General features: G+C 31.9%; 1 protein-coding gene across 1 annotated transcript; it reads left to right on the plus strand.

Annotated features, from left to right (window-relative positions):
- The first annotated feature begins 678 nt into the window (after window positions 1-678).
- Window positions 679-12229, plus strand: lrrc45 (leucine rich repeat containing 45). Its single transcript, XM_051125142.1, has 18 exons — window positions 679-793; window positions 1308-1571; window positions 3375-3436; window positions 3531-3601; window positions 3836-4014; window positions 6382-6510; window positions 6592-6704; window positions 6783-6841; window positions 6918-6995; window positions 7081-7216; window positions 8705-8782; window positions 8858-8969; window positions 9074-9144; window positions 9222-9314; window positions 10876-10968; window positions 11058-11231; window positions 11314-11461; window positions 11611-12229. Exons 2-18 carry the CDS (start codon window positions 1340-1342, stop codon window positions 11805-11807), a joined length of 2025 nt encoding a protein of 674 aa, XP_050981099.1. The 5' UTR covers window positions 679-793; window positions 1308-1339; the 3' UTR covers window positions 11808-12229.
- The last annotated feature ends 1437 nt before the right edge of the window (window positions 12230-13666 follow it).

Genomic DNA, 13666 nt, shown 5'->3' on the forward strand with positions numbered 1-13666 from the left:
AAATCAAGCAGCAAAACGAGCTCTTTTGCACAGCTAAAAATGGATGCAGATGAAAGCGGAAGCTACACCTATAAAATTTGCAAATGGCCACGCCCACTCTTACGGGAAAAATGAGGTAAAAGGGGGTGATTTGCTGTTTTTAAAGTCACGTGTTCCTTATGTGCCTTATAGTAATTAACCCCATGTAAGACATCAAGTCAGAAGAAGATCTTCTGTGACATATATCTTGATATTATTTATCACTTCACCATCATAACACAATTTATTCTGTATTGTACAGTAGATACAATACTTTGCTTATTTTGATTTATTTTGTTTAGTCTTGTGGTAACTGCTTAGTACTATATCAATTAAAACGGTAATCATTTTCTCATGAAGCTACTGTACTTGCTAATATTTGCATCAGGTATGTTGAAAATGAATGAAGAAACATTTCAGCTTGTCAACCAGAATCTTAACTACATCCGAATAACAAACGTTTATTTTATTTATCTACATTTAACAGTGTTAAACAGTGTTAAATGTAGACACTTGTAATATAGCTTATATTTTCTCTTGTTGTGATACACGGAAATCTTGCTAATTTGCCTTGTTTCTTGTCAGAGAAATTTAACGCAGTATGTGACTCCTCTAAAACTACATATCCCACAATTCCGTTGTTTCAAACCGGAAGTCGTTGTACTTCCTGGATACTTTAAACTGTCAAACGAAACAATAGTGAAGACAAGAGGCTGAACAACATCTGCTGCCAAAACCCTGAATAAAGTCATGAAATTTAACGGCAGAAAAAAAGGTTAGTTGTCATTTTATGACCCTTCATTTAGTGTAAACCGAGTGTTGGCAGTAAATGAGTTTTGCGCGTCAGTTTCAAATTCAGTCGGATCTTCAGCTCTTCTGCACTCGATTGTAATTGTAGACAAACAGCGTATTTCTGCTTTAAGTTTCATCTTTTTTTACATGCATATAATGTAATCTGAAAAAAAATAAATCATTCACGTTTTTGTTTTATAATTTAGCATTTTAGGAGCAGACAGTAGCAGTGTTCCACTACTTTGTAGTACTTCTCTTTTTTAGCTGTGATTAATTTTTGTCATAAATGTAAAAAGTCAGAGAGTGGATTTAACTGCCTGCATTTGATCTGAATCATGCAATAAGAATATTATAATGGTTTGCATGCAAACACAGTATAAGTCAGAGACTGTTTTCAGTGCAGATTGTGATTCCACTCATTCTTTCTGTTTTGATGACACTTGCTATTCCAACCATACTGTCCCCTTTGTCTGTTGTATGTTTTGTTTCCTCTACAGGCCAGTGAGAGGTGACGGCGCTGCAGACGGTCATGGAGGATTTCAGGAGGTCGTACCTGAGGCTGTGTAAGGAGGGAGGAGTAGACACTCAGGAATCGGTGCTGGCTCAACTGCACGACACGAGAGCGGCGACAGGCAGCTGCAGACTGGACCTGAGCGGGCAGAGCATCACCACAGACACCTGCAGCGTGCTGGGAAGAGTTCTGCAGAACGACACTGTCTTCACGGAGATCGTCCTCAGCGACTGCATGCTCAGTGAGGAAGGTGGGTGCTGTAAACTAAGGAAACTCACAGACTAATCAAAAGAATGAACTGTCATATTTTATGACAAAAAAAAATAAACTTAAAAAAAAAAGTTGATTTGTAGGACCTTTTTTGCATTGTGACATTCTTTTCAAAAAAATAAATTTAAGGCATTTAACGTATTAACATGATTGATACATTTTTTACATTTTTTTTTGCATCACAAAAATGAGAATTTATGCAGAAAATGTGCATAATCACTATGAAAATAATGTCACAATGCAATTCAACATGAAAATAGAAAGAAAATCTGAAACTTTGAAGTCTTGCATTGGGATGTTATATTCATAAGAATACATTTTTGGCAGTTTGTAAAAATTACTGTCACACAAGACTTCAGAAAAATCAGAGTATATTAACATGATTAATGTTAATATTGATTACATAAAATAAAAAAAAAAGTCATTTTGACATTATTTTCATAAGAAATAATTTTTTGGACAGAAATAATTTAGTTTTTTGGGGGATATTTGTGGGTACAATGCATATAATTGCCATTTAAATAATGTTATAAAAAATGTAAACTTTTTATTGCATAAACAAAAAGGTCCATTTGCAGGACCATTTTTGTTATTTTCATAAGAAATAATTTTTTGCAGTTCATAAAAAATACTGTCATACAAGACTTAAAAATCAGCATAAATTACAGGCAGTGCAAGAAATATTAACATGATTAACATGATTAATACAGATTAACATGAAAATCCAAAGAATTAAAATCTAAACAAAAAAGTCCATTTGTAGGACCGTTTTTTGCATTGTGACATTCTTTTCATAAAAAGAAATTTAAGACATTTAACATTTTAACATGATTAATAAATCTCTTACAGATTTTTGCATTACAAAAATGAGAATTTATACATAAAATGTGCATAGTCGCTATGAAAATAATGTCACAATGCAAAACAACATGAAAATTGAAAGAAAATTAGAAACTTAAAAGTCAGTTTGTAGTTATTTTCATAAGAAATCATTTTTGGCCTAAACACTAATGTCATACAAGACTTCAGCATTAGCATAAATTACAGGCAGTGACCTTTGCAGATTTTTGCAAAAATCTGGAAAATCCAGAGAAAGAAAATATTGCATAAATTTTGTTAAGTTTGTTGAAGCATTTTTACACTGAGACATTATTTTCATTAAAAAGAATGTTATGGCAGTTGTAAAAATTACTGTTATATAAGATGTATTAACATGTACAAATAAATCTTTAGCAGTTGTTTTGCAATAGGAATGGGTAAAATGTGCATAATTACCATGAAATATAATAACATGATTAATACATCTTTTGAAAGTTTTTGCATCACATAAATGAGACTAGGTAAAATGTGCTGGTTGGCATGAAAATAATATCAAATAAACATGAAAATTAGAATTAGAAATAAATCAGTTTGACAGTGCAACAAATATTAACAAGATTAGTAAATCATTTACAATATGCAAATGCAATGCAAAATAAACAAATGAATATAATTAATTGTAAATCTGTGTATGAAATTTATAAAACTACTTTTTAAAGATAATACAAAATGTAATATTTAAAGTCTTGGGTTTAAGGGTGAAATTAAAAAAAAATTTGAACAATTTTGTGAGATTTGCTGAAATGTTCCTGAAAACATAACATGAATCTTTTAGTTGAGGGCATAATTATGACACTGATGTTTGCATGAGCTGATTAAGTTATTACTAATTTATTACAGTATTTTTCTACAAGTACTTTTGTGTAGTTGACACTCAAAACCACTCATATTATTCCATCTACAGGTGCCAAGCTGCTATTAAATGGGCTTTGCTCCAACACCACAGTGAAAGTTTTGGATCTGAAGGTACATTTTATATATGTTTTATAATATATACTTATTTTCACTTCTATTTTTACTCGGTCTGTAATACAGCACCTAAAAATGCATTTCTTTTCAGGGGAACAACATGAGAGGAACAGGTGCTGAGGCTTTGGGACAGTTATTAGTGAGGAACAAGATGCTGCGCAGGTAAGGGATTTTTTCTTTTTTTTTTTTTTTTTTTTTTTTTTTTTTAAGAGTAATCTGTGTATGGACACCTAAATGCCGCTTCAGAAGAGCTTCTATGCCACCTTTGCAGTCTAAAAGTTGCATTAGATAATCGCATTGTTTGGCACCCTCTTCGAGGATTAGGTTCTGTTTGAAAGTAAAAAGTATCAATGAAATATTGCAAATGTCAAACTATCGTTTGTGTTTTGCTTGGAGACTTGTGCTGGAATGGAACGCTCTGGGAATGTGGGAGGAAGGATTTGCTGTATTCTGTGAAGGTCTGGCCTCCAGCACCTCTCTGACCCAGCTTGACCTGCGCAATAATCAAATCAACCACCAGGGAGCGGCGGAGCTCTGCATCGCACTCAAGAGGAACTCGACTCTGCTAGAGCTGGGTGAGCACAGGAACACATTCCACAATCACTGTCTGTCAACAAGCACTGTGTTGTTGTGCTGTTGTCCCAGTTATTTTGAGGTTGATGATGTAAATGTTTAGCAAAATAACACATGCTTTTCCTTTAAGCCTCATTTGCTTGCACTGCACTACTGCAGTATTTATATTGCAGTCTTTGTGAGATATTCACACTGGCTCACTGTCTCTGTGTACATCAATATTAATAAATCTGTGCAATCATTTAAATATTTAATACCACTTTTATGTTTCTTAACACATCTGTTTAACTTAAAAATATCAGTCACTGATAAAGAAAGATCACATGGGATGGTTTATGCATGGCCTATACTTGGTCTGGTAGTGTATAGATTTTTTTTAGTCTCACCAAGGTTGCATTTATTTGATCGGAAATGTAGCAAAAAAGTCAAATATTATTACAGTTTAAAGTAGCTGTTTTCTATGTAAATCTCTGTTAAATTAATTTATTCCTGTGATCAAAGCTGAATTTCCAGTTTTCAATGTCACATGATCCTTCAGAAATCATTCTGATATGGTGATTTGCTGCTCAACAAACATTTCTGATTATTAGCAATGTTGAAAACAGTTGTGCTGCACAATCATTTGGTGGAAACTAATATATATTTTATTTCTAAATAAATAAATAAATAAGCATTTGTGATAAATAGAAATATTTAGTAACATTATAAACGTCTTTACTGGTACTTTTCATCAATTTAATGCATCCTTGCTGAATAAAAGTATTAATTTTAGGGCTGTCAAATGATTAATCGCATTTAATCACATACAAATTAAAAGTTTGAGTTTGCCTAATATATGTGTGTGTACTGTGTGTAATTATTATGTAGATATAAATACAAACACATTTATGTATATATTTAAGAAATACAAGTATATGTATTTATTATATTTTTTTATATAATTTATATAATGTATAAATAAAAATATTTTGTACATAAATAACATATTTCTCTTAAATATATACATTAATTTGTGTGTATTTATATATACATAATAATTAAACACAGTACACACACACATATTAGGCAAACTCAAACTTTTATTTTGTATGTGATTAAATGCAATGAATCGTTTTACAGCCCTAATTAATTTTTTTTTAAATGACCCCAAACTTCTGAACGATAGTCTATTTTTCTATTCGGGATGCACGGAAATGAAAATTCTGGGCCGAAACCCAAAATTCTGGATGCACTTGGCTGAATACTGAAACTGAAATCATAAATTCTTTTTAAAAAATAATTTACTATTTTTGTAAATAATATAAAGTAATTTTGTAAGATTTTTTTTTACAATTGAATTCAATCATTTTAATGATACTAAATTTTAAAAACACAAGCCAATAAAATAAACACACTTTTACTGAAAATAACACAATAAAATTGGACAGAAAATATAATAATATTAAATATCAATATATTATTTTTATTTAGATCTATGCGACAGAATCAGATATAACTTTTAACTAATTATCCAAATGTGACCCAGAACCACAAAACCAGTCATAAGGGTAAATTTTTTGAAATTGAGATTTATACATCGTCTGAAAGCTGAATAAATAAGCTTTTTCTTGATGTATTTGTTATGATAGGACAACATTTGGCCGAGATACAACTATTTGAAAATCTGGAATCTGAGGGTGCAAAAAATCCAAATATTGAGAAAATCACCTTTAAAGTTGTTTAAATGAAGTTCTTAGCAATGCATATTACTAATCAAAAATTAAGTTTTGATATATTTACGGCAGGAAATGTACAAAATATCTTCATGGAACATGATTTTTACTTGATATCCTAATGATTTTTGGCATAAAAGAAAAATCCATAATTTTGACCCATACAATGTATTTTTGTCCATTGCTACAAATATACTCCAAATATACTCATGATACTTAAGACTGGTTTTGTGCTCCAGGGTCACAAATAATGTATAGTCCTACAAAGCTATTATTATCAGAGCATGTGAGCAGATCAGAGGATGATATATATTAAACATATATTTTCAGCTCATATTTTTGGACATTTTTCTCGTAAATGCCATTTCGGATGATAATTTTCAGCGACCAGAAATTTGGTGCATCCCTAATATCTATATGAATTTAAATCATTACAGCAGTTTGTGTAACTTAATTATAAATATATACCATAAAATAAAATCTATAAATTAATTTTTTTTTACATCTTGAAAATTTGTGGGAATTTTAAAATGATGCTTTCTGACCTAAAAAAATATGATTACATTTTAACAAGTCATAAACACCACATTATTTATTCTCTACAATAATTATTGTCTAGAAATGTTTCATTTTGAGTGCAGTATTTGACGTGTTTAGATCTCAGATGGAACAACATCGGGCTGCTGGGCGGCCGATCTGTGCTGGAGGCGATGCAGCAGAACCGAACGCTGACCAAACTAGAGATGGCTGGAAACAACATTCCCAGCGACACGCTCCGAGCCATCGGTGAGACCGACCGCCAACAGCAGCTGCTAAACGCATTTAACACGAGCCTTTCCTTTATTAATCAAGGCTACATATTCCCAGAACAGTCCATGAACCACAACGCGGACCGACAGTCGACGCTTCGAGAGAGCCGGAGCAGGACTCACGTGCTCAGCAAAGAGATCCAGCTCCTCAAGGACGAGAAGAGCCGACAGGTGAGGGTCACTGGGATTGTTTAGTTAAACTGTGGATGGATTGAGAACTAACATCCTTCCTGTACATGTGGCTGGAAGTTTCTTAGTCTGATGGAGACCATTGATAGACAGAAGGACGAGATGGGACGAAGCAGCAGGTTGGTGTCACTAAAAACAGCGACAGACTGATGATAGCACATGATGGACGACTAACAGCTTTTGGGTTTCTCATAGAAATTCATCCATCCGTCTCGGGCAATTACAGGAAGCGTTGAGCGAGCAGAAATCATCTGTGAATTCTCTCACAGCCAAGTAAGCAGCCTTTAAAACTGCCGTGAATGTTTTAGCAACGTGAAAGTTGGGATGTTTTGCGAAGGAAAGTGTTTGTGCTGTTCAGGCTGCAGATGACGGAGGCGGCTCTTGCTCTGTCGGAGCAGAAGGCTCATGACCTCGGCGAACTGCTGACTCGAGTTAAAATGGAGAAAGCCGAGCTCAGAGACAGACAGTCCAGAGAGATCAAGAAAGAGCACGAGGTATTTACTGATTTTACACCATGTTACTGTTTCAGCTTTGTGAATACATTATTAAATCAGAGGGAAAAAATATACACTACCAGTTTTAGTTCTGTTCACCAAGCCTGCATTTATTTGATCCAAAGTACAGAAAAGAGGTACAATTTTGAAATAGTTTTACTATTTAAAATAAACTGTTTTCTAATTGAATATATTTTAAAATGCAATTTATTCCTGTGATTTCACCGCTGAATTTTTAGCATCATAACTCCCGTGATCCTTTCAGAAATCATTCTAATATCTGATTTGCTGCTCAAAAAACATTTATTATTATTATTATTATGTTAAAAACAGCTGAGTAGAGTATTTTTCAGGTTTCTTTGATGAAGAGAAAGTTCAGAAGAACAGCATTTATCTGAAGTAGAAATCTTTTGTAACATTATAAATGTCTTTATCATCACTTTTGATCAATTTAAAGTATCCCTGCACAGTAAAAGTATTAATTTCTATGATTTCTTTCCCCAAAAAAGAAAAAAAAAATTATACTTTCATACTTAAGCTTTTGAATGGTGTAGTGTATAATGTTACAAAAGCTTTTTATTTCAGATAAATCCTGATCTTTAGATCTTTCTATTGTCACCTGTTTAAATATTGATAATAATAATAATAATAAATGTTTGTTGAGCAGCAAATCAGCATATTAGAATGATTTGTGAAGGATCATGTGACACTGAAGACTGGAGTAATGATGCTGAAAATTCAGCTTTGAAATCACAGTAATAAATTACATTTTAACAGATATTCACATAGAAAACAGCTGTTTTAATTTTATGTTTTTTTTCTGTACTGTGGATCAAATAAATGCAGGCTTGGGGAGCAGAAGAGACATTAAAATGTTTCAAAACTTTTGACTGGTAGTGTATACATTTTAATTCAAAACAAAAAATACAGCATTAATCAGTATAAGATGATTGGTTATTATTAATTATAAATAGAAGTGATTATTTTTGCATCTTTTTTGCAATATATATGTTATATATTATTATACATAAGAACTATTGTATAATTTAAAAAGTGTCAGTAATATTGTTTAAAATATTTTTTAATAGTTCTAATCATTAAGGCTGCATTAAATTGATCAAAAGTGACAGTAAAGATATTTATAATGTTACAGTAGATTTCTATTTCAAATAAATGCTGTTCTTTTGAACTTTCTTTTCATCTGTGAATTCTGAAAAATAAAATGTATCTCAGTTTCCACAAAAATATTGTGCAGCACAACTGTTTTCAACATTGATAATGATCAAATCAGCATATTAGAATGATTTGTGAAGGATCATGTGACACTGAAGACTGGAGTAATGATGCTGAAAATTCAGCTGCGCATCACAGGAATAAATTACACTTGAACAGATATTCACACAGAAAACAGCTGTTTTAGATTGTAAAAATATTTCACAATTTTTACTGCTGTAATTCTTGATGATTTAACTTGTTTTTGGTTTGTAGGACAGTGCTCTGAGGGAAGCAAAGCTTTTGAAGGAGGTGAACAGTCTGTCAGAGAAGAACCTCCAGCTCAGGAGTAAGGTACAGAGGTGAAGCATCTCATATGATGAGCAGCGCGGGTGTGTGAGATTTATCCAGTATGTTTAACGCTCACAGCTGGAGGAGACGGAACGCAGATGTAAAACACAACAGGATCAGATCTTCGAGCTGAAGCAGGAGCTCACAAACACCACTGCTGAACTCAAGCTGCGTCTCGTCCAGACTGAAGGTGCCACATCACACGCACAAGTCAGCTACATGACAAAACCCTCCGGTGTCAGATTGTGTTTTAGAGTTTTAGACATTGTAGAAATGTTTTCTTCATTATATTAGAACGGCTGGAAATGGAGAAGAGGAGGTCCAAGCAGGCACTTGAAGACATGGACAGTTTACGACAGAAGGAGGTGAAGATGTGAAACCCACAGAGAGTTTTTACTTTAGGTTTTTGTTTTAGTTCTTACCTCATGTCCTTCTTCTCCAGGTGGATCATCTGACAAGACACCAGGAGGAGAATGAAAGAGCTCTTCAAGAACGCATCCTCAAACTTGAGGGACAGCGGATCCAGTTAGAAGAAGTAGATAAGATTATTCACAAAACTAACCTCAAGATTCAGGAAATATTACATCTGAACACTAAAAATGTGCCTTGTGTTGTTCCAAACCTGTATAGCAGTGTTATTTTACTATCTTTGAAATACTATTATCCATTTTAGTCATATTTTGAATTCGTTTTTATTTTTTCTATTTTAATTTTAATTTTAGGTAAATCTTTAGTAATTTTGTTGCATTTTTGTAATCCCTATTATTATTACAACTATTTTTTTGTATTTTATTTTATACTATACTATTTTATAGTTTTTGTTAGTTTTTAATTCAGTTTTCAGGTACTGGAAATGAGAAATGTTATATATTTAATGAAGTATATTTCAATTTTAAATATTTTGAATTTTTTTTTTAAATCTTATTTCAGTAACAAAAATGTTTTTTTGTTTTGTTTTAGTTAATAACTATCAAAAAAGTTATTATATAACAAGAATGTTATTACTGTTTATTATTATTATTATTATTATTATTACTCTTTTATGTTAATATAGTTTTTGTTCATTTTTAATTCAGTTTTCAGGTACTGGAAATGAGAAATTACAAAAGTACAAAAGTACATTTAAATATTTAAATATTTTTAAAGATTTTATTTTGTTTCAGTTAAAGTTTATTTATACAAGTAATAAAAATGTTATTATTATTATTTTTATTTTATTTTTGTTAATAACCATAAAACAAAAGTTGTTATTATTATTGCTACTACTACGTTGTCTATATAGTTTTTGTTAGTTTTTAATTCAGTTTTCAAGTACTAACTGGAAATGAGAAATAAAATGTTTTAATATTTTATTTTATTTGCCACAATTTAATTTTTTTTTATAATTTTTTTTTTTAGTTAATAACTGTTAAAAAACGTTGTTACTATTATTATTACTATTTTATATCTATTTAGTTTTTGTTAGTTTTTAGTTCAGTTTTCAGGTACTAACTGGAAATGAGAAATGTTCTATATTTAATGAAGTATATTTACATTTTTCAATGTTTTTCAATATTTTATTTTATTTCAATTAAAGTTTATTTATACAAGTAACAAAAATGTTTTGTTTTTTTTTTTTGTTAATAACCGTAAAAAAATATTATTATTACTAATACTACTTTATGTCTATATAGTTTTTCTTAGATTTTAATTCAGTTTTCAAGTACTAACTGAGAAATAATTTTTTTTTATATTTTATTTTATTTGCTTTTTTTTTTTTTTTTTTTTTTTTTTTTTAAGTTAATAACGTAAAAAAAAGGTATTGGAAAAATGAAAATACTTAGAACATAGTGCATAGTGCATTTTAGTTAATTTTATGGTTTTTATGTCCTTGTCAAATTGTGTTCCTTGCAAAAAATTAAATTGAATTAAATTTAAATATATGAATAATTTCAGGTTTGGAATGACATTTTTGGGCGGACTATTCAATGAATTTGAAAACTGATCTTTGCCTTGCTCTCTTTAGGCTTATTGTTGATCTTGGAATGTCATTGTCCTTAATGGTACATAATGAATATTGACAGAACAAAGAATCACATTTGCACTCTTGCGTTTAGGAGCTGAGCAGAGTGAAAGCGTCTCTGGTGACCGAGAGAGCTCAGGCTGAGGAGGAGCTGGGGAAAGTGCGGGCCCAAGTGCGACTGGAGGAGGTATGCCAAACTTGTTGAATTGTTACTACATCACTACCTGCGGTGTTGTCCGTCAAAGCTGCAAGATCCTCCGCTCGTTCCCTCTGCAGCAGCAGCACCTGAGCAGCCTGGAGGAGAAGCTGCGAGCGGTTCGTCAGTCTCGAGATGAATCGCAGAACCACTGCACCCAGCAGAAACAAACCATCGCTGAGCTGCACGCCAGAGTGGGACAGCAGAGCATCGAGATGGACACGCTCCGCCGCAGGATCGACGAGCTGCAGCAGGTACTGACTCCAGCACAGAGATGCAGTCCGCTTCAGGTTCAGTTTGAGTTCTTTTAGTGCATCATGTGTCTTTGAACCAAAGGAGCTTGCAGGAAAAGAGCAGGAGAAAGTGGCAGACGTGACGCGAGTGCGGGTGGAACTACAGGAGCAGATCGGACACCTGCAGGCTGAGAGAACGGCACAGGGCGGCCTGAAAGAGAAGATCGCAGCTCTGGAAAGAGAGATGAAGGGTGCGTATGTGTTACGATTCTTTGTATTTTTTAATTTGGTAGTGCAACTCATTTTACACAGTGAGGACTAAATGCAAGGCTTGTTTTGTGTGTTTGTTATGTAACCCGACGCCTGGCTGACGGCTCTTTGTGTTTGTGTTTTGGATCAGTTCTCAGTGCCGCCCACAGAGAGGCCCTTCTGGACAAAGAGAGCGAGATCTCGTCTCTGCTCGAGCGGTTGCGCATTAGAGAAGGAGAGATCCAGCGCATACGAGAGGACGAGGCCCAGAGAGCCAGCTTCCTCCAGAACGCCATCCTCACGTACGTCCAGGGCTCTCCTCTCCCTCACTTCAGCCCCAAAAAGTGAACTATTCTGTGATACGCTTTCCATCAGGGTGCTTTGCAAGTATGCATAAGAAATCGACTGCATGCAATGCTTTTACACATTTAGGTCGTGTGTTTTTATGAATTTGAGAGAAAAATAAAATATTTTAAGTGCGTATATTTGTTTTGGAAAAGGAGTTTGCCTTGGTGAATGATCAGGGAACGCGTTTTCAAAACATGAATTCTTAATTTTTTAATGATTTTTATTAAAATTGTTGGATCTTTTTCACAAATATATCTTTTAAAAATCCCCAATGTGCCATATAAAGCTCTTATATTATGGCGCTTACAGTTTTAAAATGTTTTCTACGGTTCTTTCATGTTTGTAATGTGTGTTGGCTACTAAATAAAATCTGTTTTGATTAAACTTTGAGCTGTTTGTATGTAATGGAATAATGATCATTCTTAAAGGAATTGTTCTTTTCAAAATAAAAATTCATATTTTGAATTAGTTTTTGTTTTATATTTTCTGTTTTCATTTGCATTTTAATTTTAGGTAAATCTTTAGTCATTTTGTTGCATTTTTGTAATAATAATAATTATTATTATTTAGTTTTAGTTCAGTTCTCAAGTACTAAATGGAAATGAGAAATGTTATACGTTTAATGAAGTATATTTAAATATTTTAGTTTCAGTTCAAGTTTATTTTTACAAGTAACATTTTTTTGTTTTGTTTTAGGTAATAACTGTAAAAAAGTTTTTTTTTTTTTTTTTTTTTTTTTTTTTTTAAATGCAAAGACTTAGAACATAGTACATAAATTATATGCAGCATAGTTCACCTAAAAATAAAAAATCATATTTTGAATTTGTTTTTATTTTTATATTTTCTGTTTTCATTTTCATTTTAAGTAAATCTTTAGTAATTTTGTTGCATTTTTGTAATTATTATTATTACTATTTTTTTGTCTATTAGGTTTCAAGTACTAAATGGAAATGATAAATGTTATATATTTAATGAAGTATATTTCAATTTTCAAATATTTTTTTATTTTAGTTAAAGTTTAATTATACAAATAACAAAAAATTATTTAATTTTTTTTTTTAGTTTTAGTTAAAAACTGTAAAAAAACAGTTATTATTATTATTACTATTTTATGTTTATATAGTTTTGTTTGTTTTTAATTCAGTTTTGAAGTACTAACTGGAAATAAGAGATATTATATATTTAATGAAGTATATTTAAATATTTTTAAATATTTTATTTCAGTTAAAGCTAATTTATGCAAGTAACATTTTTTGTTAATAACTGTAAAAAAGTTATTATTATTTATATATTTATTTATTGAATATTGAATTTATTTATTATTTATATATATATATATATATTGAAAAATGCAATAAATCTTTACCTTGTAACGCGTCCTTGAGCCTTTATGAAATGGAGAAGGAAATGTGCTCACCTTCAGGCCATGCAAGATGTAGATGATTTTCTTCATTAGAACAGAAACAGAGGAAGTGTTATTATAGATTATGGACTCATATTTTAATTAAAAACGTCTTGATGGATTTATTTAATCCTTTGTCTTCGCAAGATGTGAACTGATGGACTGGAGTGGTGTGGTTTACTTGTGGATTATTGTGATGTTTTTATCAGCTGTTTGGACTCTCGTTCTGACGGCACCCATTCACTACAGAGGATCCATTGGTGAGACAGTGACGGAATGACGCATAGATTTTAATGTGCTAAACAATTAAACACAACACAACCATTAATTAAAAAGGTAAAATGACCCTATTTCCAGTATTTAGTGTCCAGTATTCAGTCCTGTATGTAGGCGGTGAGTCGATGCTGTGTGGGCTCCTGTCCCTTTAAATTTCTTCGGCTTTCTCCGGAGAGCGTCG

Source organism: Labeo rohita, chromosome 12, assembly GCF_022985175.1.
Source record: "Labeo rohita strain BAU-BD-2019 chromosome 12, IGBB_LRoh.1.0, whole genome shotgun sequence".
Lineage (NCBI taxonomy): Eukaryota > Metazoa > Chordata > Actinopteri > Cypriniformes > Cyprinidae > Labeo > Labeo rohita.

Bases quoted from the DNA above. Each gene is read 5' to 3' on its own strand.
- lrrc45 (XM_051125142.1), top strand. From the start codon at position 1,340: ATGGAGGATTTCAGGAGGTCGTACCTGAGGCTGTGTAAGGAGGGAGGA. The intron at 7,217-8,704 runs GTATTTACTGAT...TTTGGTTTGTAG, and splicing joins AGATCAAGAAAGAGCACGAG to GACAGTGCTCTGAGGGAAGC. The intron at 9,145-9,221 runs GTGAAGATGTGA...CTTCTTCTCCAG, and splicing joins ACAGTTTACGACAGAAGGAG to GTGGATCATCTGACAAGACA.